The sequence below is a fragment of the Osmerus mordax genome, chromosome 3, assembly GCF_038355195.1.
Source record: "Osmerus mordax isolate fOsmMor3 chromosome 3, fOsmMor3.pri, whole genome shotgun sequence".
Lineage (NCBI taxonomy): Eukaryota > Metazoa > Chordata > Actinopteri > Osmeriformes > Osmeridae > Osmerus > Osmerus mordax.
Window position 1 is genome coordinate 4,535,925 of NC_090052.1, and position 27,055 is coordinate 4,562,979.

The 27,055-nt window shown below is 42.9% G+C and overlaps 2 protein-coding genes and 1 long non-coding RNA gene across 3 annotated transcripts; 1 reads left to right on the forward strand and 2 right to left on the reverse strand.

Annotated features, from left to right (window-relative positions):
- Positions 1-2,036: 2,036 nt before the first annotated feature.
- Positions 2,037-4,271, forward strand: LOC136941112 (uncharacterized). The gene is made up of 3 exons (XM_067233518.1): positions 2,037-2,271; positions 2,505-2,672; positions 3,645-4,271. The coding sequence occupies exons 1-3, from the start codon at positions 2,139-2,141 to the stop codon at positions 3,998-4,000; spliced, it is 657 nt and encodes a 218-aa protein (XP_067089619.1). The 5' UTR covers positions 2,037-2,138; the 3' UTR covers positions 4,001-4,271.
- Positions 4,272-6,316: 2,045 nt separating this feature from the next.
- LOC136940407 (uncharacterized) lies at positions 6,317-6,797 on the reverse strand. Its single transcript, XR_010876389.1, has 3 exons — positions 6,775-6,797; positions 6,644-6,685; positions 6,317-6,366 (listed from the first exon to the last, which is right to left on the reverse strand). It is a non-coding gene; the product is annotated as an uncharacterized lncRNA (long non-coding RNA).
- A 3,376-nt stretch (positions 6,798-10,173) lies between these two features.
- gucy2ca (guanylate cyclase 2Ca) lies at positions 10,174-21,694 on the reverse strand. Its single transcript, XM_067232640.1, has 27 exons — positions 21,484-21,694; positions 21,118-21,230; positions 20,846-20,913; positions 20,062-20,277; positions 19,850-19,968; positions 19,666-19,762; positions 19,363-19,483; positions 19,091-19,250; positions 18,632-18,714; positions 18,374-18,497; positions 18,136-18,217; positions 17,803-17,896; positions 17,586-17,648; positions 17,412-17,483; positions 16,664-16,768; positions 16,282-16,368; positions 15,542-15,674; positions 14,367-14,504; positions 14,031-14,119; positions 13,828-13,919; positions 13,550-13,708; positions 13,089-13,281; positions 12,647-12,821; positions 12,258-12,356; positions 11,922-12,016; positions 11,700-11,776; positions 10,174-11,463 (listed from the first exon to the last, which is right to left on the reverse strand). Exons 1-27 carry the CDS (start codon positions 21,692-21,694, stop codon positions 11,259-11,261), a joined length of 3,270 nt encoding a protein of 1,089 aa, XP_067088741.1. The 3' UTR covers positions 10,174-11,258.
- Between the last annotated feature and the right edge of the window lie 5,361 nt (positions 21,695-27,055).

Below are 27,055 nucleotides of genomic sequence, written 5' to 3' on the forward strand. Positions count from 1 at the left end.
GAATTTACATTGCCAGTACTTTTCCTCTATCTTCCCCTTCCAGGACCCTCGTGAGGCCTTGCAGCCCAGCTGCACAGGGATACTGAGTTTAAGGACATAAATCTGTCCCCTGATGTGTGACGCGTGCAGGGTTCTTAACACCCACCAACCCGCCAAATGCGGGTTAAAATTCATTTTGGCGGGTGTTAATGAAAACTCACTAGCCAGTTTGGCCGGTGATACATGAGGCATTACATGAATGATACATAAGGCTCTGATCTCGGCATGGTTCTCGGTCATTTATCCAGTACTTTAGCAGGTCATTTAGCAGTACTTCCTAAGTTTCCCATGAACACTGTGCCGTAATGCTAAGTGATAACGTTTTATACGGCCATTGCCTGCGCGCAGTTAGAAGTGAAACCAGCACGAGAAACCGTGGAAACGAACGGAGCGTCCACCAGAAAACGCAAGGAAGAAGTAAAACGAAGCATAGAGGATCATTGGAGTTAATAAGAGCTAGCTAGAGTAGTAAAGTAAAAAGTTTACTTAATGCGGCGGTGGTTAGGACAAACTTCTGGGAGCGAGAAGAGGAACGAGGCAGGGGATGAGGATATTGATAGCACTACAGAAACAAAGAAAATGTAATGACAAATGGCTGACGGGTCGGGAATGGCTTGTGTTTGACAATGAAAATGTTGTCATGTTTTGTAAGGATTGCCGCATGTAGTCTACGCGGAAGAAAAATTATGTTGCTTACTGACAGTCTTCTGTAATGTAAAAACACTGTTCTTATTAAAGAGTATATTAGGTCGGTTTAATTAATAATAATAATAATTCATTTTTTAAAGCGCTTTTCTCAATACCCAAAGTTGCTTTACAAGTGTGAGGAAGCAGAACAAGACAACAGTAAAATATAAAGACAAAGGATTGAACAAAACAGACAAACAGAATATTATACAGAAAAAGAAAACTAACATATAAGTCTAATAGTGGAGGGGAGGGAGCAGGGGATGTTCAGGTGAAGGCGAGGTTGAAAAGGTGAGTTTTGAGGGATTTTTTCAATAGTGCTATATTGGGAGCCAGACGGATATTGAGAGGGAGGTCATTCCAGAGGGAGGGTGCGGCAGCAGAGAAGGCCCTGTCACCCCAGGTCCGGTGCTTAGTACTGATGGTTTTTAGGGTGTTTGCGCCGGCGGACCTGAGGCAACGGGTAGGGGCGTGCTTAATGTTCTGCTTAGGACAAAAACGTTACTGTAAATGCATGGGCAGGAGTCAATCTCATGACGCGAATGGACGTTTTAGCCATTTACAATAAATCGTGTCCTTACTTAGTCACGTGTTGGTGATTTCACATACCCTTGCATCTTACTTCTGTGCTTCGTTTTACTTCATATTATGTGTTTTTCATGGCAACAATATGAATAAAATGATCAAATGCATTCAGTGAAACTCATAATTGTTGTTATTTTCAACGGAAAGAATTTGGCTAGTGGAAATTCTGATTGACTAACTTTTTTGATCACCAGCCAATGTGGCTGGTAGGTTACCAGCCACATTGGCTGGTGATCAAAAAAGTTAATTTAGAACCCTGGGCGTGTGTAGTTCTCAATATCTGGGCTTTGTAGTCCTTCATAGGAGAGACCTACACACATACTCTCTCTTGCACTCAAACCCTATCTATCTGGACTTCCACATTTGGCCTTTATGTTTTAGTGGCAATTCTAATCAGTCAACAGCTTTGAATTTGGTTTTCAGTAATGTAGCGTATAAAAGTAATAAAGGTGATTAAGAGGTTCATTTTCAATCATATTATCCATAATCATTTCTCCATCTTCATAATTACAGCAGTGTGATGTTTTTTCCACAACATCACCACCACCACCATCATCTCGCCTGTTCCACTCCTCTGTGTCTCTCTCTCTTTCTCTCTCTCTTGCTCTCTCGGGACACATTCAGTGATTCACTCTTTCCTGCAAAAACAGCAGAACTGAAACGTCTGTTGAGGGGCTATATTTATTCCACTACTCTCCTCCCTTCTCTCTGTGTCTCTCAGCGTCCACATGGCTCCACTTGTATGTTTTTTTCAGACTCTTCTCTCTGAGGTGAGAGGCAGCAGGTTTCTTCTGTGTGGACGGCCAGTCACCTGACCTGCCATCGCTATGAGCAGGGAGGCTTGTCCTCGTGGCAAGAAGTGGGACAGACTACTCGTCACCTGTGTCCCCTCTCCAACCCCACAAGATGACCTCTGGAAGACCACAGGAAGACCCCTGCCTCGGCCTCAGCCAGCCACAGGTTAGTGAGTGTTCTGTTTTCTGTCAGTCTAGGTCTGCACACCTAGCTGTGTCCACTCCAGTCTAGATTTCTGGTGTGGTCTCTTGACTAGCGACTTTCTGCTGACATGCAGATAATGACTGACAGAGATCATCAGATTCAGTTCCCTCAGAGATGATTGTTCTCTTGTATTAAGTGGCTAATAATATAAAGAGTGCTTTGTTGTGAGGGTATCATGTGCCTTCTTCCTCTAGGTTCCCCTGTGGTAAGGTGGGGAACGGATGCCTCGGCCACCATGGGAGACCCTGCTTTCAGCCTGGCTGTGTGGGTCTCTGTCGGGGTGGTGGTGAACTGCTCCATCCTGGCTCTCTGCCTCTGGTTCATCATATACAGACTGCGGGCCACACACACTAACTCAGCAGGTGAGACAAAAACAATGACGTCGATTACGATATTGAAACTGTATCAAAGTACATGTACAGTAACAGTCCAGACCAATATAACACCTGAAATATGAAATACTTGAAAATCACTGAATGTTATCAATTAAACAAATGCCGTACACTAATTCCATGTCTGGGAAACATCCCATAAAATAAATGTCTCCCAGCTGTAGTCAGTTATTGTTCCATCAGAGGAGAGATGAATGTAAGTAAGGAGTTTGGTACAGCAGATAGATGAAGCTTGACGTTCTTCCCTAGCTCAGAACCTCTGGTTTCGGTTCCCCTTTCTGTTTGGTCCTCAGGGGACGCCTCCTGGCCCTTAGCAGCTCTCTCACAGCCAGCACACATCCGCTGGTTTAGGAGGACACAGAGGTTCTCACCTGACCCAACTATCATGCAAACACACTCAGACGCGTGACTGAACGTGTTAAACGTGACACGCTTTAACCCAGGCTCCAGTGCGTTATTGAACCAGCATAGATAGTAACGAGAGCTAACAAGACAGCAAATGCAAGGGAGCTAACGCAAGTCTCAAGGTTTCTGAAATTACTCATTGCGAAAGTGTGGTGATTGTCTCCCCTGAGACGCTTAGCTACCCATGCACTTTTACTGCACACAGTTACTGTGCTGTTGACACAATAGTTTGTTACTGGGCAAGCCTGACTGCATACAGAGATAGACATACCGACATTACATTCCTCATTAGTACAACCTAACTGCAGCCTCTGTGTTCCTGAGGGGGACAAAGCACAACAATTCGGCCAAAGAACAGTTGATTGGGTTGCAGAACTGGCATTGTCTGATTAGTAACTGAAACGACAAACTGTCATTGTGAATGAAAGTTTGAGGCAGGAGCTACAGGTTGCTTTTTTGTCGTGTGTATGTTTTGGACCAAGTTTGTTTTCTCTCCTAAACATAGTGCTGACACAGTGACTCTTGTGCCTTCTCCAGATGACCCAGAGGCAGGTCTGGAGGTTCCAGATAAAACCCATCCATCTATGGACAGACCCAGATACCATGGTTCTGTGGTGGTGTTACAGAGGGAGAGGGGAAGTCCTCAATCCTGGCCCCAGATGAACGGTGGGGGGGACCACACAGCCTTCAGCCAGGAAGAGGGTCTCCCTTGCGGCAGGGATTCCCCAGGGTGTGGTGGCGGTCAGGGGGAGTGGGGTCAGGGGGAGGGGGGTCAGGGGGAGGGGGGCCTGGTAATGTGCAGGTCTGTGAGGGAACATGTGATCCCACTTCCTGCAATTGAGCTGGGGGACGCAGCCTTGGTGACCACCAAGACTGTACAGTGCTCCAACTGAGTGAACTGTCTTGTCTGTGTTTTGTTCGTAACGTGTGCTTCTGTAATGCTTTTCAAGTGTTTATTTTGGTCATGTGTTGTGTTGGTGAGGCAAGATAATATTAATATTTTGCCATATGTGCTGCTACTGTGAGTATTATCAAAAATGACATGAAGTAGATTGGATTCCAATGAAAACTTTCTTAAAGGATGTTTTAATTGAAATATACTGTACATTATTTTTAGATTAGTTCATTTCGTAAACAATATTGATTATTTGTGTTGTATTCAAAAGAGTAAAATACAACTCTCCACAGTTGACAGGTATTTTGAAACAGAACCCTGACACAAAACAATACATACACCCATTTTTGTAGAAACTGATTGACAGTTTAATAAACTAACACACACATTTCAAACATCTACAAATAATGGAACGGTTTGAAATGGAAGGGAGAAAACAGGACAACGGCGTACAACGTAGTTAAGGCGGCAGGCGTGTGTTGCTTAGGCGGCCGCCTTAACTGAAAAGTGCTGCCTGAAACCCTGCATTTGGTTAAGATAAATATTCAACATCAAAGAGACTGTATAGAAGCAGGTCATTTGGTCTAACTATACATACATTGTAACGAGGTGCAGGGAGAACCCAAGCTCAAGGAGACAGACGAGGCAGGGCTCACGAAACAACAAAGGTTTACTAATAAAGGTGGAGACAGCAGGGGGCTATTGCACGAAACCAGGATAAGGGATTAAGTCGGGATATTCAAATTATCCTGGATGAATTTAGCTTTGACTTGGTTGCACGAAAGCAGGTTGAATTAAACCCAGCCAAGTAACCATGGAGATTCTTTGCAGCTAGCCTGCTCCAGAGCAGGCTAACAGCCAGGCTAAGATTAATTCTGGAGTCTCGTGTTAAATCAGCTGCCACTCTGATCCGAAATAAACGTTTTTAACAGTTATTCCGTTGTCATCTGAATGTGTTCGGATTTATTTTTATTAACATGCATTACTTGTCACTATTGCTGTCACAAGTTTGATTTTAAACCCTAGCCTACTATTGCAGTTTTTAATGGTTGACGAAGTTGCAAGGGTGATTTCAATAAAGTCATTGATGAAGGCGATATATAAAGTCCTATTCACCTGTGTTTCTTCTTGTACCATGGCATGTCCATTTCTTAATTACGTGTTGGACGACGAAGCACGGATACTGAGACGTGCTTTCAGACGTGAGAGGGTGTTTCGTGACAGATCTGACCCTTTGGCTTTTTCGGACGAGTACCTGCATGAGAGGTATAGGTTTTCTGGAGATGGGATCCGTTACTTGTGTAGACTGCTGGGTCCCAAAATTCAGCACCGCACAGGGCGAAGCCATGCTCTCACCATCCCACAGATGGTCTGTGTAGCACTGCGCTTTTTCGCAAGCGGCATGTTTTTATATGCCGTGGGAGATGCCGAAACCTTGAATAAAGGTAGAAGAATGTGTTACATCAAGGAGGATTTCCACAAGATTGCAGGTAACATGAATTATAGATTACAAAAAGCGTTACGTTAGAACAGTCACCAAATACTCAGACTATTTTGCGTTACAGGTTTCCCTAATGTCATTGGTGCGCTGGACTGCACACACATCCGAATTAAACGCCCCTCAGGGGCCCATGAGGGAGATTGTCAATCGAAAATCCTTCCACAGTATCAATGTTCAGGTAAAAATTATGTAATTACTGTCAACTAGCCAAACATTCTGTGCATTAAATGTGTAATGAATAGGCAACATTGCATCGTTTCAGATGATCTGTGATGCTTCCTGCATGATCACCAATGTGGAGGCAAAGTGGCCTGGGTCTGTCCATGACTCCCGAGTTTTCAGGTCCAGTACCATTTCCCAGCGACTGTCACAAGGTATGCCACACACATTTCACTGATAAACACAATTGCATCAAAGGTTTAACTTGTGTAGTTGTAATGATTACATTTTGTATTCTCAGGTGAATTCTCTGGTGTTCTTCTGGGAGACAACAGTTATGCCTGTGAGACATACTTCTCACTCCACTAGCAGACCCTCAGACAGCAGCACAGCAAGGGTACAATCTTGCCCATGCAAGAACAAGGGACCGAATTGAAATGGCATTTGGCCTTCTAAAGTCACGTTTTCAGTGTCTCCACCACCTGAGGGTCACCCCAGACAGGGCATGTGACATCACTGTAGCTTGCACTGTCCTACATAATGTTGCCTGTCTGAGGAGAGAAAGGGGTCCTGCACTGGCACCGGAGATTGAGTGGGACAATGCAGCAATCTTCCCAGATAACATAAATGGCAGGCTAGTCAGAGACCAATATATAAATTATTTGACATAAAAAAACTTTATTTTCTTGTCCTTCTCAGGCAAGCTGGGGAGAGAGACAAAATAAATACATTGTTTTACTGATATGCAAAAGTGTGGATTGAAGTCATTTACTTCTTTTTCTAGTTTTTGTTCTTGATTTGTACATCAAGGTCCAGATCCTGGAGACACCTCTTATTTACAGCAATCTTTGCATCTGCCAGCTCGATTTGCCTTTTTAGATGCTGCGTGTACAGACATCTGACAGTTTGTGAAGTCTGTAAACCATTCATTAGCACAGCAGGAATTGTGCATGATTTAGATTTCCTTTAGCCCATACGTACTATGTTGCCAGGCTGGCTGTCAAGCTGTACTGCGTCTGGATCCTGTTACAAATATATATTATGAGTGCTATATAACTGAATTCTCATCCATTAGGGGCTAAATATGCATTTCCATATGATTTACATGATACCTCAGGCCTTCTGGAATCCAGTGACACAGTCTCCTCGTCATCCCATATGGCAGAAGTTCCTTCCCCCTGCCATATTGAATAGACTTTTTATTGACAGGATGTGCCAAGCCTTGTGCTTTTAATGAATAATACTCACTGGATCTTCGCCTGGTGGCAGGAGTGTAACTGTCTCCCCGGACACTGCAAGGCAAAACAAGGTCAGACAGTCCACATATGCCCGTATAAATGGGTAATTGTGTTTGATATGCAGTACTGGAAAATGTACCATGGATAAGGAGGGCAGTTTCTGCAGGTGGAACAGTCTGTAGCTGTCCCACCCTCAATCCCTTCCATCACTGGCCTCCCTGATTTAAATCCAGGGCCAATTCCTCAGCTGGGGTGAAGCCTGGAGCTGGTGGCCCTCCCCCAGTGCCAGACAAATGAGCCTTCTTCTTAACTGCTAAAATCAGTTTAGATAAAATATGTGAGCAGGCATAGTGCAAGTAATTTCTACATACCATTTGCAAACTGTTAAGGCACTTACCAGACTGCAAAATGTTTTTATATTTAATTTTGACTTGTTGCCACAATCTTTTCTGTCCAGTCATGTTTGTTCTGTATGAACATTAATTGTAGAAAGATATTTAGAATTAGACACATCTTATAGAGATTTGTGCATATGGTTGTGAAACATATTCTAGCATGGTGTAAGGGTTTGAAATTAGGACTAGTCTTTAGGGTAAATTTCCCGAGGAACCTTAATTCCCTGCTCACTTTTGAGGGAAAGTAGGCTTAATAATAATACATTTTATGCTTTGCATGGTAGGCTACTCATAGAGACGTTACAGTAAAACCAGCACATAAACACAGATAGGCCTAGAGCAATAAAACCAACACATAAAACAAGCATATTAAAAGCAATTAAAACAGAGTGTACAACTTTCCTTGTAAGTACATATTTTTAAATAGGCTACTTACGCATTCAGTCGGTCAGCGATTGTCTGCCAGGCTTGTTCTCGCTGTTTAATAACGGCTGCCGTATTCCCCTTTTTGCAAATAATATGCTTCACCTCCTCATACATCTCTATTAATTTCTGCTCAGTGGATGAAAAATATGCTGCACGCGTCTTCTCCATTTCTGCATCAGTGAATTTGTAATCGATACCATGGTCTATTTAAGAAATCCGTGAAGGTGCACTTATCCCAACTATGTACACCTGGGGGGTATTCCAGGTAGCAGGTTTAGTGAAAACTTTGAGTTGTTTAACCCTGAAAAGAGGCTTACTCCGAGGTTTCCGTTCCAGAAAGAGAGGTAACGAAACCTTTTGGTAAGTTTCCATGGTAACTTACTCCGTGAAACTAACCTGCTCGCTAGAAGGTTTTCCATGCCAAACTCTGCGTTTTTATCTATCCCCTCCCTCTTTTTGAGCCTGATAGCGTTGGCAGACTAGGGATATCCTTTCCTGGTTCAGCCAACCGATCTCGAACAAAATTTAATTCGCTTAGTTATACGCCGGGAGAGGATTTTAAGACTGCGATTCGATGTGCTTTAATTCCCTGATGAATACCTAGGTTAACGTTACCGTTTCCCGTCACAATCTGTAATGTATTTTAGCAACATTGTCAGCCCTTAGGCCAACATCGCTAATGTTACTCGCCGTGGACGTGCACTCAGAACTGACCAAATGCTTTTTGGCACTGAAATAAAGACAAATAATTGAAATTGTATTTGGCCTTCTTCATTGCCTACAAATAGAAATCTAACAATGAGTATGTTTATTGGCTATTGTACCTATAATTTACATGATTCACCTGTGACCATGTACCATCCTGTAACTGGTGTTTCAGCAAATCTTTTTCAACATTGTAGGGGGTCAATATTGGCCAAACAACTGAAACTAATTCCCCTATGGTTTGAAGGAAGATGGGAAACTGAACAGTGTATTAACATTAACCAAATAATGCCAATACCAATGGAATTACAGTTATTCGACTCTATGGGTTAAATCAGAGCAAGAATGGTCAAAGTAAGGTTAAATAATATAATAATATAATCATATTACAAATGAATGAAATCAATGAAGGTTAACTCTTACCCACTCTACCATGATTATTGTAAACTAGATAGAAAGCAAGAGGTGAGGAAGAAGGAGTAGGACAAGCCAGAGCTGAGGAGAAGGTCTCAGGAGATCAAGAATCCACAGATGCTTCACAATTCCTTTTATACCCAAAACAACTAATAACACCACAATCTTGACCCTTACTTATCAACATGACTAGCAATGCCACAGTAAGTTACACAATGATGTGTGAGAGCCATCAAGTTGAGACTCCATCCAGTAACTCAAGATTTTACAATATGAGAGGTGGGGGCAGGTTGATAGCCTTACAAGATCAGCCTTTATTCTTCTGCCCTAAGTACACCATCTCTTGGTCAAAATAGAAATTCAGCAAATTCAACAATTAATATTGATATAGATTATTGTTTCTACAATTAACATCACCTGTTACATGCATCCTCCTGTAACTGGTGTTCCAGTAAATCTTTTTCAAGATTATCCTTTATTCTTCTACCCTAAGTAGGCCTACACCATCTCTTGGTCAGTTTTTGGCAATTCTTCATGAGGTGCAATTTGTACAACTCATTTACTTGTAACTGGGAATACATGGGATTGCATTACATTTCACAGTTCCACATGCAGAATTCACCTGCCATTAAATGAACATATCACTGTATACTGCATCCATGCTCTGTTCAACAGGATCAGAATGTGCAAATCGTTTTTTATATTCATTATTCTCATAATGTCAGTGTAACTGACAATTCCACACAAGCCTGTAAATAAAAGTACATGGGGAGAGAACTACCAGTAGCTACCATACATAATTCTCTGCATCCATTTTCTGCGGCAGCAGTCAATGTCTCTTCGTCATCTTAATCATCATCGTCATCATCCTTTGATGAAAATATTAAGCAAATTACCAGAACTGCATTTTTCCATCTACGTAATATAGTCAATATAGCCAAAATACAAAAATTCCTGTATCTTGTAGCAATTCAATGAGGGGATCCCTCATTGAATTGCTCCTCCCAAGGTTTCTTCAATTTTTTCTCCTGTAGTGAGTTTTTCTGGGAGTTTTTCCTTGTCTTCCTTGAGGGTTTAGGTTGGTTGAGGGGCAGTTCTATGGGCGTATGTGAACCCCTCGACATGCTTGCGTGTAAAAAGGGCTATACAAATACATTTTGATTTGATTTGAAAAGCATTCTGTTGGGGGAAACTGCTATTACAAGTTGAAATAGGCACCAATTGATATTTACTTTGTATCATGTCGATATATGATTAAAACCAAGGTGACTTCGAGACTACAATCACAAGCGTATAGCTTAAGCAAAATATGTCTTACCTGTTCGTAGTATGTTTTTATATTTAATATAACATTAAACATGCTATTTTAATAAGTCTCCCACTTTTTCTTCTGTAATATTAACGGTATGGACTGGCATACAGAAGAGGATATGAGATGTTTTCGATTCAGTACACACACAGGACCACATTCAGTTTTTAAGATTACAATGGAGGCAGGAGAATGAAGGTATCAGGATAAAGTTCATTGTTCACCACATGGACTCGTTACAAATTGGAAACATCTTTTTGTCCAAAAAAACCGTTCATTAAGCATTTTGAAGCATATAAAGTCACTATTATACGTAAGTGCTACAATCAGTCACATACAGGGCTGGACTCGGACAAAAAAATGTCCCTGGCATTTTTACTCAGACCGGCCCACCACAATCGGTCGGGCACCATCCACCAGTACATCAAAAGAGTTAAGAGATGTGATTGGGCCAGCCCAGTGTCAGTATGTAAAATGAACAAATGGGCCGCTGTCCCTTCTCTATGGGCTGGGCGTTGGCCAATTTTAAGTTGATAAAAAAATAATAATGCCCACCGGGCATTTTCCCGGTATGCCAGATTACCAGTCCAGGCCTGGTCATATATGAAACATTCATTCCTCATTTTAGGGACATATTGGCATCTATATTGTCTAAACACTACACAATGCTTTTGGTAATGTGATTTAGATGTATCTCAGACAATCTTGCAACTTCCATCAAACTCTAACAACGGTGCACTGTCCCCATCACTGTGCAGTCTATAGGTAGGTGCTGGGATCATAGTTAGGTGTGGGTTATAGGTAAATGCAAGGTTACAGGTTGGTGCTGGGATTATAGGTAGGTGCTGGGATTATAGGTAGGTGCTGAGTTTTTTGTAAATACTGGGTTACAGGTAGGTCCTGGGATTCTAGGTAAATGCTGGGTTACAGGTAGGTCCTGGGATTCTAGGTAAATACTGGGTTACAGGTAGGTCCTGGGATTCTAGGTAAATGCTGGGTTACAGGTAGGTCCTGGGATTCTAGGTAAATACTGGGTTACAGGTAGGTCCTGGGATTCTAGGTAAATGCTGGGTTACAGGTAGGTCCTGGGATTCTAGGTTAGTGCTGGGTTACAGGTAGGTGCTGGGGTCATCTGTGATGGCCAGGTGAAAGTACTCAGGCAGGCCATCCCCCTGGCTGCTGGCGGTGTCCCTGCGGCGGATCCTGGTGGACAGGGTCTTCCTCTTCTCCGGGCCCTCGGGCCCTGGGCCCCGCTTCTCCAGGCTGGACACGATCATCTCCGCTAGGTCCTGCTGCAGCCGCTGGAAGTTCTCCCTGGGCACACAACAGGCACGATGATGACCGGAGAGGAGGATTCTTGCTGGACTATGAAGTGATCGCCAATACTTCACACTCAATATTATAATCATTACGTTCATAGTACAACATATAAGGCGTCATCTAAGTAACTGAACGTAATTTCTACTGCATATAGACTACATATGGTATTATATCAAGGAGTTTTAAATGTAGCATTTGAAAATCCTCATCAGTTGTCCCAGTTTACTCACGCCGTCGGGGGCATGGGTAGGTTGTGCTCTGTACCCGTCACTCCTGTCAACCAGTATGTCATCTCTTTGCCTTTACCCTAAGTCACACACACACACCCATTAAACACACGTCACATACACATACACTACAGGCTTGGTTGATCTGTAACAGTATATCGTACATAGTCACCAATTAACAAGAGCTGGGACATAAGACAATGAGAGGCGCGGAAACCCAGTGACCTTGAGGTAGGTCTCTCCTCTCTGCTCGTACTGGAACTGGCAGTCTGTTCTCTGAAGGATGTTGATGGTGGACTGGCTGACATGGATTCTTAAAGCTGGAGACAAAGGATAGATGGGGTTATCTGCTGAAGATACTGTGTGTTGTGTTGTGTGTGTGTGTGTGTGTGTGTGTGTGAGGTGTGTGTGTTGTGTTGTGTTGTGTGTGTGTGTGTGTGTGTGTGTGTGTGTGTGTGTGTGTGTGTGTGTGTGTGTAAGATAGAGAGTTATGTGCGTGTATGTTTTTGTGTGTGTGTGTGTGTGTGTGTGTGTAAGATACTGTGTGTGTGTGTTTCCTACGCAGGCCTGTAGACTCCAGGCGTGAGGCAGTGTTGACTGTATCTCCAAACAGGCAGTAGCGAGGCATCTTGTTCCCCACCACCCCGGCTGCACACGGACCTGAAAACACAGCCAATCCACAGTCACAGCAAGAACAAATGATCCTTGATAAAAACAGAAAAGTAACACGCGTCTCGAATATTCCCTACAGTTTCTCTAAACCGTTACATATCTACATGGGACCAAACTATCCTAGTCAAATACAAACAACAAGTCAACAAAACAGAATCAATAAATAATACTGTCGTATTGTGAGTTCCACTGGAGTGTAAGCAGCACTTGCTCCCAAACTAACTAGTACAGTACGTTTTCTGAATGTGTGTGTTGTGTGCAGAGGTGCAGCGGGGTACCTGAGTGCACCCCTATGCGGATCCAGAGGGGCAGGCCTGGGAGGTGCTGCAGCTGGAAGGTCCCTACGAAGGCCAGGATGTCCAGGGCCATGTGGGCGATGTCCACCGCATGCCTGTTACCGTTCCGCCTCGGCAACCCCGACGCCACCATGTATGCATCGCCTATTGTCTCCACCTAACAGAGAGGGAGATGGACAGAGAGAGAGGGAGAGAGAGAGAGAGAGAGGGAGAGAGCAAGAGAGAGAGACAGAGAGAGAATAAAAGAAAAGAGAGTACAACAGGCGTCGTTTTAACCCACGTTGAGCTGGGCCACATCTGTTTTTGGATACACAGTAGCATACAGCATGACGTCACTGCAGATATCATCGATTCGTCAGTCTATGAAACCCCTCGCAAATCCACCCCCACTCGCTCCCTCCCCAGTCCCAACGCAGGAAGCCACCTTGTAGACGTCGTGGTGGTCCAGGATGCTGTCGAAGTTCCTGTAGATGTCGTTGAGCATGTCCACCACCTCCATGGGGGTGCTGTAGTGGCACAGCGTGGTGAAGCCCACGATGTCGCTGAAGTACACCGTCACTTCCTCAAACAGCTCGGGCTCCACACAGCCTGTCTCCTTCAAGGAGCGCACCACCGGCCTGGGAGAGAGCGGGGGGGTGGGGGAGGGGCAGGGATGTGAGGGTTTGGAAGGCATAAGTTAGTCTGAAAGGTTATGGGGGGGTTGGGAGGAAAGATGGCCTTATTGGGGTCGAAACGAAATAGTCTGGCCCTGTCGCTCTCATCCGTGCCGAGAGCAAATTATTCGTATTCAACCGACAATTACACCAGACAGGTGGAGTCAGAAACATTCTAGTCGTTTCCCCGACATGGCCCAGCTTAGGTAGGACCCAGAGCTCGATCGTGTACCCAGGCAGCAGCATGAAGTTGAGGCGGTCAGCCCTGTCCCTCTCAGCCTTGTACAGGGAGGTCCTCTCCTCCACCAGGTGCTCCAGGTTCTTGGAGTACATCTGCAGACGTCTGATCAGGTTGTCCATGTAAGTCTCGTTGGCCTGCTGGTGCAGGTTGCTGGGAAGACAAACCGCATTTGGGATATATTTGACGTGATAGTGTGTCCGGTTATATCCTATGCACACACGCTCACACATTCACATACGTAGTGTACACATGCACTACGCTGTGTGTACCTGAAGATCTTGCCCAGAGACACTTCTAGCTTCTTGAAGTCTGGTCTCTTCTCCGGGTCCTCTTCCCAACAGGACCTTATTAGCATGTACAGCTGTGGGACACACACACACACACAAGCACCCATACACACACAAACAGAATTACCATCTACCGTCACAGATCTTAAGCCACATCAGGCACAGCCATTTTCGCTATGTGCTACCTCAGTCTCGTTCTCAGTCGCTGCCTCAAAGCTGATGTCAGGTCTAAAGAGCAGAGGCCCGTTGGGATACTGAACCCTGAACAGCTTCTCTGAAACCAAACAACAAAATACGTTTCCTCATGAATTGCATCACAAACCTGAGCAAAAAATAAATAAAACCACCCATTTCCTGTTCAAGTCTTCGGAATGAGAACAGATGCCAATGATTCAAACTTTTTGAGGATTGCATTTTACATGGTGTCCAGTAGATGGAGCTTTTTCACTATTCCTGTCCATTCCTGAGAACTCGTAGAGAGTTTCTTCTAAGGTTGGTGGTGACTGAGGTGTGATCTTTACCTGCGAGGTCGGAGCAGGCTTTTGTGTAGAAGGGGTCTTTTCTCAGGACGATCTCATGGGCGATGATGGCGAAGCTGTAGACGTCTCCTTTCTGGGAGGTGCCCGGTATGCGGAGGTGCTCCGGGGCTGTCCATAGGTCTAGGAGGGAAGGAGCACACAGAGACAAAAGGCTCAATCACATGGTCACTGACTTTGTTACTAGTGTAAGCCTTTTAAAGCAGTCTTTTGAAAAAGCAATGTTTTTCTCTCCAACACGTTTTAAATGAAATGCCTTTGACTCCCTGACGAAGGCTAGATCCTGAAATGGAAGGTGTTTTAATGGTTTATTATGACGGTGTCATGACAATGAAGGCTTTTTCATTGTTTTCAAAGACAGTGTCATGAAGTTTTCTCATGCTTTCAGTCCATTTTCAATGGTTTCTAACAGAAGGGACCTGTTATGTCCATGCAGTTTATATGTATCTCATCTCTGAACAATAAATCTATCTCCAAATCTCTCTATCTCTGTACTGTATCTTTATCTATCTCTGAAAAGGATATACCGTATTTCTTCAAATAAACGCTGCAGCGTTTATTAAATAACGTTCATTTTTGGTGCAGCGTTTATTCGAGGGCGGCGTTTATTCGAGGGCGGCGTTTAATTAGTAAGGGTGATCTCGTGAATTGTAGCTGCAGTGCAGCCATAGACAACTTTGTTGCTGGCATTGAGACAAATGAATCATGCTGCTAAAAACGCAGGTTTCATTTACTACCGCTGACCTCCCTGTCTATTCTTTGTTTGTCTATGAGTGCGGCAATTCCCTTTCTCATTGGCTATCAATTAGGTGTGCGTTGGTAGTACAACTGTCTCAAATACAGGTGTTCTACATTGTGTAGAAATCTGAAGCAGCATGCCTAAATGTTCATACACGTTAGTTTTCAAACAGAAAGTTATGTACATGTGTAATAAATACTGGGGTTGAATTTAACCAATTAAATAACCGTTTTCAGATTTTTTTGGTGCAGCGTTTATTCGAGGACAGCGTTTATTACACAACGTTCATTTTTGGTGCGGCGTTTATTCGAGGGCGGCGTTTATTCGAGGGCGGTGTTTATTTGAAGAAATACGGTATGGAGGTGCTACATCTTCAAAGCCCCTTCAGCACTAATCAATATTGACAGTCAGAGGGCCGTACCTTTGCCTGGAGAGAGGATGGTGTTGCAGCCAAAGTCAGTAATCTTGACCACCATGCGATTGTCTACCACACAGTTGGTGGACTTCAGCCGTCCGTGGACCACAATGTTGCTGGTGTGAAGATAGGACATTCCCTGGAGAGGTACAGTGAGGTAGCGTAGACTCACAATCACATAAGTAAAGGAAATCAGTATCTAGTGTCTTCACACTACTAACTAGTATCATACCGACAATGTCACGGATGTTACAGCCACGGCCTGGTCCCTGTCCCTTTTACACCCCCTGCTAGTTCTCCTGTACCATCCTGCCTGTATCATCCTGCCTAGATCCTACACACCTGCCGCCCATTAAATCATCATCCTGCAATACTTCAACCCGGCTTTCCAACCACTCCTCGTCAGATCGTTGTCACAGCTACTGTGGTAGTATGCGCTTTTGACCCTCAAGCATTGCTTGATTTACTTGCCTTATATAAAACCTGTTTTCTTTGTGCCCAGGATCGTCATCCGTGTACCCAGTACCTGTCTGCCTGCCGACCCGCTGGTTCACAACTCAAGACTACACCCCAATAAATCACCTCATTGTATCTGTGCTGCGTTTGGGTTCACTCTGTACTACACCGTAACAACGGATATATTATCTATGTACAAGACATTATACAGTGTACAGAAGATACATGGATATACTGTATACGTGCTGTAACCTTGGTTATAAACATAGAGCTCTGCATTAACAGGGTACCTTGGCTATGTCATACATGACTGATATCTTGAACTCCATATCCATAAAGGTCTCCTCAGGATAGGAGATCTTATCGTTGAGAACATGCTGTGAAAAAAAGAAGAAAAAAAAAAACACATTACTGTTGGTCAGTTTATACCTGTGTGCTGTCGTATAACGCAGGGCCCCCTTAGAACTGTAAAATACATTTATCAACTATTTGGGGCCTTGTTAAAGTTTTAGTGTTTTGAGTACTACGTGAGGGTAAATGTCCAGGGTGCTTATCAAACAGACAATTAAAAAACAGTTTACATATGGGAACTACATCACTTTTATAACTATTATAAACATCTCCACTCCATAGCCCCACGCCCCCCTCCCATTTAACCCCGCCCCCTCTCACCCTGAGGGAGCCCCTCTCGCAGAGCTCGAACACTCCGAACACGCCAAACTCAAACTTAACCGTCCCGTAGAACTTAGTCAGGTTGTAGTAGTCGATACGCAGTAGCTGAAAGAGAGAGAGAGAGAGATAGAGAGAGAGAGGAAGAGAAGTGGGGAGAGAGGAAGAGAAAGAGGGCAGGTGAAGTGTGGACATATGTCAGTCTAAATGAAGGCATCCCAGTCACGATGATTCCCCACGCTCGTTCCCACAGTTTGCAGTGTCACCCAGTTGTGGCAGGTCTCAGGGTCGGGCCCATATACCTCACTGCTGACTGCTACAGAGATAAAAGATTCCTTGATAGAATCACCAAACCACTGAACACACGTACGTTTATGAAATGTGTGTTCAGTATGTGTGGTCAAAACCTCATTCAGATAAGCATGGTTGGCTCTGGCCAACAAGCAGGTACAGCTGCCGAATATGCCCACTGGATCAAGGAACAGCTGACAGGAAGAACATGGGAATGTAACCACTAAAAAGGAAGTTCAAATTCTAGTGGCTCATATTATATTTTTGATGTCTCTTTCGGTACTGCAGCCAACCATGCCACATTATTCAAACATGTGTCCTGTTGTTCTGTGTCCAGTAGTTGGCAAATTAATTGTGTGTGATGTTGAAATTTGATCTACTGGCAATAAATACATAAATAAGGAAAGACTGCTATATAATGACGTAAGTAGAGGAGGTGACACAATGTTTGAAGTCTTACAATGTTGAGCTCGATCCTCTGGTTCTCGCTGAAGGTACCGTCCGTGTGTTTGAGCTCCTTCAGGATCACAGGCTGAAATACACACGCACACACACACACATGCACACTCCATGACTGTCTCCTCTTCATATTGTTTTAGATATAGCTTGGAAGTATGCAGCATTTTTGTGGGACCTTTTTGTCATAGCGAGCCCGTTGGATCTGGTAGATGCTGTCCTTCCTGTTATCTTCATCAATCTGTCACAAAACACACACACACACACACACAGTTATCTGGACACATCAATAACAATCTATAGTCTATTTAAAAACTGCATTATTAATGTGACTTTAGAATAGAACCTGGTCTAAGATTAGAAGAGAACCATCTGTACCAAGCAGGCCAGCTCACCTTCAGAGACACCTCCCTCCCGTCCAGCGGCCCCAGCAGCTCTGGGTTGATGTGGGACCACTTCTTCTGGTTCTGACGTTCCTTCCTGTTCTGCCTGCACCACAATAGGAGGTAAGTAAGCCAACCTTTTTTGTCTTTTTCTTACTTCCTTCCATCCTTCCTATTAAGATATCTATAATGAGTGGAGGATGGGGGTCGGCACACTGAACCAATCCCTTAACAGTGTCGAAGGCAGGATGGAAGACCGCAAAAGTGAAATGCTTTTCTCATGAAGGCATGTTGTCAGGTAATGCTGGTACTGTACTCTGAGAACACAGAGTGGTGTGCACGTACCTGTAGAAGAGAAGGGCGATGGCTGTCACCACCACCACACTGACACTCAACACGATCACTATGATATCCTGAAACTGCAAGTCTGGAATCACACAAATACACATATCCACCCAGAATATGAATCCACACCACCTTCCACAACACAGCCTACTGCTCAGATGTACTGCCCAATCCAACCACTTGTAGGGTGTGTATTACAGTGTCCTGCATGTTCACAGAAGCAGTGGTTATTCAGTACCATTATCATTTGGCCTGACAGGCTTGTCGTCAGGCAGGCGTGACCCTGGCCAGGACAGAGAGGGGTAGTGGTCTTCCACTCTGGTCTCATTTGTTGACGTGTCAAACACAAAAAGTGTTTTGTACTGGAGGGGAAGTGCGTATAACAGAGTCACACACTCTGCACACTGTAACTCAACAACCTTGTAAAAAGTGTTTCTAATGTTTAACCGAAAAGGAGATAATTTGACTATTGTGACAGCTGTGGATCGAAGCTGACCTCGTTGTTGGTAGTGGTGTAGATTACAGAGAAGTTCACGTCTCTGTCACCGTTCTCATCCAGCACGTACAGTCCGCCCATACCTGAACACACGCACACACAGAAATACACACAGACGGATAGACAGTTTTACTGTTATTTAATACTGTAATAGTGAGAATTGTTTTTCTTGTCAAATTGACTTAAAGTGACAAACAAGTCCTAAAGTTCTTTATTGTAAAATAAATCACAAAAGATTTTAGAGATTACTATGTCGGCTGCATTGGCCTCTGACGGTGAATGGAAAAAAATCTAAATTGCTGATCAGGTGTACAGTATGCCAGTTCTCCCTGACATTACTGAGGGCTGCGAGGAAGACTAGTAGATACTTTGGCCTGGTTATGCAGCTCAACTTGGTGGAAAAGAACCTAGACTTAGTGGAAGTTCAATTGGTGGATATAGCCATGTCCTGAGTCCTACCTTCAAAGGAGAGATTCCTGAAGGGGTTCTGTGGTTTGGGAATGGGACGTCCAAATAATCCTGCTTCTTTTTTTGCCATCTTAGCAAGCATCCTCTCTCTGACCACATGACCAAACAGCAACACACCATCATGGTAACCTGTCACATAGTCATTTATTTCCTGTGACAGGAGACACAGAGAGAAAAAAGCAAAATAAGAAGGAGAGGGGGAAATCGATAACAACAGATCAAAGGAAGGAGGGAGGAGATGGACATAGAATAAAAATACAGACTGTGACCGTGTCATTGGGGACTCTCCACCGAGAGCTTTGGCTGTAGTTCCTCTCAGGCAAGGTGAGCACCAGGACGTTCTCCATGCCCGGGCTGGCTGTTGTGTTAGTGTGGTACCTGTGACTTTATAGGAGGGCCAACCATGACATCAAGATTTGCTCATGATTGTGGAAAAACAGCATTATCCGGTACATTTCTCTGTGGTGTAAATTGGTACTGTCAACCATCTAACATTGAGAAACCGAGCATGCACTGTATATTGAGTTAAAAAAAGAAAAAACTAAAAGTACTTAAAACCATCTTACTCATAGATGTCAATGAGCATGAAGACGATGTCCGGGTTAATCTTTGTGTTGTTCTTTATGTCTTTGATGTCATCTGGGGTTCCACACAGAATGAAGACTACGATACAAACAGGTAAAATGGTTGAAACAGTCACTGATGCTGACATGAATGTAAAGGAGATGAGAGACGTAACAAAATACCCACTGTTACTATGTCTATTTTCATTCAAGAGGGCTTTCTGTAGATCATCTTTGCTGCGCAGCATTATTCGGTCTAGTGACACAGCGAACTCTGCTGAAGGGGCTTCTAAAGCATTGATATACCTGGTGAAACAACAGAGAGGAAGTGAAGAAATGTGTTGTTTTCTGAGTGTATGAGAGAGAGCGTGTGCGTGAGTGAGTGTGTGTGTCTCTCACCAGAAGCAATCTTCAGTGGGATCTGGTTTCTTGTAGACGTATGCCATCTGCCAGTCGCTCTTTAAGGGGCTCTGAAATTCCCAGAACTTAACAAAAAACTTGGATATCTTGCGTGCTGGTGGGAGGAGGCGGGTCAGGTTTGCTTTGTTGTCACATGACAAACCAAAGCTCCCAGCAGAGATGACCGGGATGCTCAGTGTCAGACCAATCGTCTCACTATAGAGCATACAACCCAAACACACATAGCTCAACCAAAGGCAGACACAAGATGGGTTCAAAGATAGATGACAAACTAAACGAATGTATTGTTACCGTTCAGCACAGGATATTGCAGAGCACCAGAACGATAAACAACCACATCTTCACCTGGTCTGAATCTCACACAGATAAGCCATAAACTAGTAATAATCAGCCTATGCAAATATTTAAGACGATAAATAGCAGCGTCCACTTTCCGTAAACGTTGTCCCGTAATAGCCGACAGTTATGACAGTTATCATAGAGTTAGTTCCATAAAGAAGACTGTGTAGGCGCTTACTAAAAGTAGTATTGTGGAAGCAGTATTTTAGTAGCAACTATTTTGTTTAGAATATCTTAAATTAAACAAAATAATCCTAATACTACATGGAGTTCTCTGATTAAAAAATTCCCTTGACAACCCCATATTATTGCTTAGCCAGTTACTCCAGTGACAAGCTTGACTATAATTCAGTGGCATTGATGGTTAGTACTTGAACTGAAGAGTGAGTTTGTGGGTAGCTTGTGATAGGTGCGTCATACTTACTCCACCATCTGAAACGTGGCATATGTGCAGGAAGGGCCCAGCATTGCACATCCCACACTACCGCTCCTCTAGAAAACAACCAAAATGAGGACCCCCGCCACAGGCATTAACACCATAGGTTAAATAAATGAAAGTCTATTTGACACATGCATTTCAGCAGCACCAGGAAAATGATACCTTGGTGTGCTATGGCTGTGACTAACTACAGTAGAGATCTGGTGAAGTATTGTCAGTCACCCACCATGTTGGTCCCCCACACACACTTCACTCACATGAAGGGACTTCAGTATCTCCACTCCCTCACAGGTGCTGCTTCCACAACCTCTTCGTCTGTACAGGGTCGTGTTGAAGCCTCGGTAGTTGGCTGTCAGGGTTAAATTCAGACCTAAAGCAAAAGAAACAGGATACAACTTAATAAACTTGTTTGGAAGTATAATTATAGGCCTATGCTTTCATTGGTTCAGATGCTTATTCATTGAAAAATATAGGTTTTAGGGTATTATCAAGCACACTTTGCAATATTGATGACTTTATTTTAAATTAGCATTTAGAGTTTCTAAACTATTTGGTAATTATAGCAATAAACTTATAGCAAAATGATAAATGACATTTAGGATTTATAAAAAAAAAAAAAATACTTTCGGCCTCGTTCAGCTTCTTGTCCTGTTCAATAGCTTCAATAACTGCGCCCTCAACGAATGTTAAACTCCAGTCAGAGCCTTCATCCTCAAGGAGCACAACGTTCATCATTGCAACCGGATTGGATTCCATACATTCGTCCAGCGTCCGGCTTGACACCCATGACACCAGTAGGACTACGAAGACAAAGCGAAAATGTACATCGGGCATCGTGACGTTTCTAGAAAGGTTTTTACCAACCCTGAATCCAGAAAGCCTCCAGACTTCCTCAGGTAAATCCTCAAGTCAGTTTTCAATTGAGTTTGAATCCCAAGATTAGGTGCTTATTAGGCTTGCACTTGTAGGCCTACCCAGTAGCCATTCCAAAAAAGAATTGGAGCTTCAGAAAGTCAACAGTCGATTTTACTGTAATCTCAGGAAGCAAGATATAGCGGTCCAGATGAATCAACGGCGTTTAAGAACAGATAGCGATATCAGTTGACTTGATTGAAGGTCGGGAAATAGCCGTCAGTGAAAAAGTTACCTTTTCTCGAATATCTAAATGTTGGTAAATACTTAAATTACTTGATTCGTGGTGTAGGCAACTGAAAACAGCAACTACACCTGCGCTGTGTCTTAGATAAGAGTTTCTGTCCACCCTTCTGCATTGTTAATAAACAACTGTGAGCAGGCAGTTCAAACGCACGCACTGAGGAAGGGGTGTGATCTGAGTCATGAAATGACACCCTGTTCAAGTGAACGTCTCTGAGCTCGTGGACCGAGATTTTAAAGTGATGTTGGCCATGTGTCAGACTACCCAAAATAGTTGTTTATCATAGTTTTACTGTTCACAATCAGGACTTTATTCGTACAATGGTACATGTAAATATCCATATGTGTCACAGTCTGCTGCTGCAGGTTGATAAAAGTTGAAGGAGAAGGTAACAAATGCTGTGGAATGTGGACGAGTGCTTTAACAGGCATGTGAAAACCAAACAGGTAGACGTGGAAACATACATTGGGGGACAAAATAATCAATATAAGCTGTACGCTCAACAGTAACGATATCTCCACAAGACAGCTGAACGGGAAAGCTCAGAGCGTCAGAGGGCTGAAGGTCACAATAGGCCATAAAGTAAAGGTTTGAGTGGTTATAAATATTGTTATAAAACCAACCAGATTGTCAGCTTATAAAACTGTTTGCCAGACCTATCCTCATAAAGCAACCTACTATCTTTCCATTTAGTGAAAAACACATTTCTCTGACATGTAATTGTACATGAATTGTTTATTCTACATGTAGCCTATATAATTTACTGTTAGAAGTCTCACATTGAAAGTTTTTAAATATTTCTGTGGACACATATCCTGTGACCCAAGGCTGCCCAACCTTGTTCCAAATGAGAACTATTCTCACTTGTAATTTGCCAAACCTAATCCAACACACATGATTCTAACAATTACCAGGTTGACAAATTGTATCATCGATGCTACAACAGAGGTAGCTCAGGAAGGTAGCTCTCCAGGAACAGGGTTGGGCTGCCCTGCAATAACTTCTCATGTCAAATACATGCTAGCAGCAGAACATTTACAAGTTTTTACATGTGGATTTAATTGCAGTGTGTGTTTGTGTGTGTGTGTGTTTATGTGGATAATGAATGTGAGTGAGGGTGCTCTAGGATATTTCAAAAACATCAACATCCCGGCAGACCACAGTTAAAACCACACATTTTAAATATGTGTCAAGTGTCAAGCTTTTACACAAAATGAACTTCTATCTTTCTACACATGCCGTTCTATGGATTCACTCACTCTGCCCTGCAAATATTGTAGGATGGGTTCCGAAAGCTGTTGGGGCAGTTGCAACCTGAGGTACCAAGGCACCTAGCTTGAGTTTTCTGTGTTCCATATACTCAACATTTCTTGGGCATATATGTACCAGCTAGGGTTATAAAGACCTGAGTAAACACCATCCAAAGAGTATCTGGCTATAATGGCTGGGTTGGTTAGGGAGACACAGTCATGCAGTGACATTAACATCCCTGAGGTGAGACGTATTCTGCTCTTCACACTCCCCTGTTGATAAGCTGATGGGGGATGTTGTGCCTTGAGGGAACAAGAGATTGTTTCTATTTTATTGTGTATAGTCTTATCTTGCGTGATTGTTCCCTCATTAACCTCATTATCTGATCTGCTCTACTCTTCTGCTCTACGACTTAATTCCTTCAGAATACTGATTATTACATATTAAATATAGGTTGCCTTGGTCTCCTAAAACCCAATAGCAAGGTGGTGCCCTGTTTAATTTAATACTTTTATTAGAAATGAAGTGTATCTATTCTTAAACGATCACACCCCGCAACAGGGAACAAGAGATTGTTTCTGTTTTATTGTGTCTAAAAAGCAACTTCATTGCAGCCGGGCTGTGACATTGGCTGAAAGCTTGCTGTTACTCTCAGAACATGGGTGGTGTCTCTGTATATTTATCACATGGTGTATAGAAAGGCCCATATTGTGTAAAAGCTTAACACTAACATATGTACATGAAAATGTGTGGTTTTAAAAACTGTCTGTGATGGTTGGTGTTTTTGAAACACCAACCTTCTACAGATCACTTTCTAAATCCCCCAGATTCTCTCATAGTGAACCACTAATTGCTCCCTGTACATCAAAGCATGACCAGTAAACACACACATCCCTGAGTGCCCACTCCCAGGAACATATTGTGTGATTCTGCTCAGTGACCATACCCTATCATGGGCTCCAGGAAGCTATGGTGCCTGTTTATGTCTATTTAAGTTACATGTTTGGTTTCTATATGTATGTAGACTTTATGAGGTTTGGTGTTGCCTCATCTAGTTTATTAGTAAGAGAAACATGGGTAACTGTGATAACATGAGGTGGTCCATGGATTCAAACTGATGAACCAGCAAGGACCATAACCCAGAACTATTGAAAAAATAAAATCTGGAACCCTGTCATAGTCTTTTCTTCCCAACCTGTCTCTCTTATCTACCTCCTTTGTGGCTTGTCAATTAGAAATTTACTAATTTATGACAGTCTGAACTGCAAGACTAATAAAAGCCTTGATAATCTCAAACCCATATTAAGGTATGGAGGCAAACTGGATAGTGTTTTAAAGTTCTTTGATTGTTCTTAGATCAAAAGGACAATTACTTGTTCACCTCGTTGCTAGTCATCAAAACTATTATTTATAGTAGTTATGGAATATTTAGGCATCAGCTTCAGAATCTGAATAATTGGTTAAAGTATGATGTCAGAGCTCCATTGGGTTTTTAAGAGGGCTTTCACAACTTCAAAGATCCCACCTAAAATATATATGTTTCAGTTTGTCTGCCTCATTGGTTCAGGCCCCCCCCAAAAAAAACATTAGTAAAAAAAAGGGCCAAAGGGCCACACTATTTTTGTACAGGGCCCCCAAAACCATAGGGCCAGCCCTGCTTAATTCACTCACTTATTCATTTCCTATGTGACATCTTCATCAGATGCGATTGTGTAAGTACATGTCCTGTCCAATATAATACAGAAGGCGACGCTGATTTCAATATCCTTAGCACCGTCTTCTCTAACGTCGTCTTTCTTTGTTAGTCTGCCCTCTCGTGGCGAGTTTAGGAGTAACGCGCACACTTAAATCGAATCAGGCACCTTTTCCCTAGAAGTCTCTGATGTCTATAGATCACCAATCGCTTGTTTGTGTTCTGATTGGTTTTACTGTAACGCTTCAACTACAGTTTGACTGAATACTAAACTTCGAGTCACAGGCCACTGTTATAAACTATTACTTTGACTTAATCAAAAAGAGTCTTACATTAACATGTTAACACTATGGTACTCTTTTAAAAACGCTCTCCATGAGAAGGTTAATGTGATTGATTGATTGGCTGATTGGCTGATTGATTGAGTAGATTAGTAGGACCAGTTCGGCTGCAGGCCAGTTAACGTCAGTTCAAGTCCCATAGGGGGGGAGCAAGAGGGGGAGAGGGGGGGGGGAGGGGGGGGGATAAAGAGGGGGAGAGAGAGAGAGAGAGAGAGAGAGAGAGAGAGAGAGAGAGAGAGAGAGAGAGAGAGGGGGGGGGGAGATAGGGGAGGGAGACAGGGGGGGAACAGAGGAACGAAGGCCGTCTCATCATCTACAGGTTAGGAGGGGACTGTCGGGGGATCAGACACTCAAGGCTAATGAGCATCAGTTCAGATCCAATTTAGAACAAATTACAAACACAACAATGCCCCCAATTTTTTTTTCTTTTTACAGTTTTTCTCAATTGTTTACACACAAATACTGGTACTTGAGACACAATGACCACAACATGTAACTCATGCACCAACCCCATGAACCAATTATGCTAAACTACAAGCACAATTCCTGCTTTACACTCAAATTGCAGTTCTAACACACACTTTTTTTTAAACACTACCCACAATTCTCAGCATTTGGCACAATTTTCATGAAGAAAATCTTTTGTTTTCACAAAGAACACACTGCCATTCAAATACGCACACTGACTCATCGCATGGACAAACACCTGTCACACAGATTTACAATTAGCAATCAGAGCTTTAGAATAAAAGGGCAACAGGTGACCTTTTCTGTTTTTGAGCAATGGATGCCAACATTGGAAACAGAGGCAGAGGAGTGAGAGTAAGAGGAGGAGGACAGGGAGGACGAGGAAGTGTTTTACCTTGAGCACATCAATGTTCAAATGGTTCTTATAAATGTCTATTCATATGATGGTTTGTGTTTGTCATTTGAAAACAAAATACAATTTTGAGATTAAATAACATTGTTTTGAATGTTAAGTTTAATTTTGCAGGAGAAGTGAGGGGTTTTGCCCATTGTGTGTATGTTTTTTTGATTTGTGTGTAGAGTTCTGAGAGTATGAGGTATGCATTCAGAAAATGTGTGTAACCAATCGAGAAAAACTGTAATTACAGAACTCTCTGCATTGTTTAATTTTTTTTCTTCACAATATTCTCTTCACAATAGACCACTGTTGATGAACAAAACTTAACTCTTCAGATTAACCACTAAAACAAAAAAATAGGACATCATTTGCATTGTATGGCACCGCATGTACATTTTTTAAATTAGACATCACATCAAGATGAACTAATGTACCCTGCCCGTGATGCAATTTGTGATTAAGATGTCAGTGAAACACACAAATACAGATTACATGAACTATAGATAGTGCATAGTGTCTGTGATACAATTGGTGGCACACACACATATTCCTGGAATTATAGATAGGGCACAGTGCCCGCAATGATGTCGGTGACACACACAGATTTCTGGAATTATGGATAGATAGTGCAGTGCCTGTGATGCAGCTGGTGATGTCAGTTCTTGTCAGTGGTTTTGGTACCTATATTTCTCAGATCACAAATTAAGTTCTCTGTCATCTCTGAAGTACTTGTTCAACCTCCACATCATCTATTCTAGTCAAATTGCCAATGCTGTGGTAGCCCACATTCATGTAAATGATTATGTAGCCTTCATTTGTCAGTTTCCTACGATATAAATTGCTTATGTTATGTTGATCAAAATGTATTAGCTATATTGGTTCTCTGTTG

Excerpts from the sequence above, each read along its gene's own strand:
- LOC136941112 (XM_067233518.1), top strand. The coding sequence starts at position 2,139 with ATGAGCAGGGAGGCTTGTCCTCGTGGCAAGAAGTGGGACAGACTACTC. Across the intron at positions 2,272-2,504 it reads TCGGCCTCAGCCAGCCACAG|GTTCCCCTGTGGTAAGGTGG; the intron begins GTTAGTGAGTGT and ends TTCTTCCTCTAG. Across the intron at positions 2,673-3,644 it reads CACACACACTAACTCAGCAG|ATGACCCAGAGGCAGGTCTG; the intron begins GTGAGACAAAAA and ends TGCCTTCTCCAG.
- gucy2ca (XM_067232640.1), bottom strand. The coding sequence starts at position 21,694 with ATGCCCGATGTACATTTTCGCTTTGTCTTCGTAGTCCTACTGGTGTCA. Across the intron at positions 19,484-19,665 it reads ATGCTCATTGACATCTATGA|TCACAGGTACCACACTAACA; the intron begins GTAAGATGGTTT and ends CCTCCTATAAAG. Across the intron at positions 11,464-11,699 it reads CTACCCATGCCCCCGACGGC|GGAGAACTTCCAGCGGCTGC; the intron begins GTGAGTAAACTG and ends TTGTGTGCCCAG.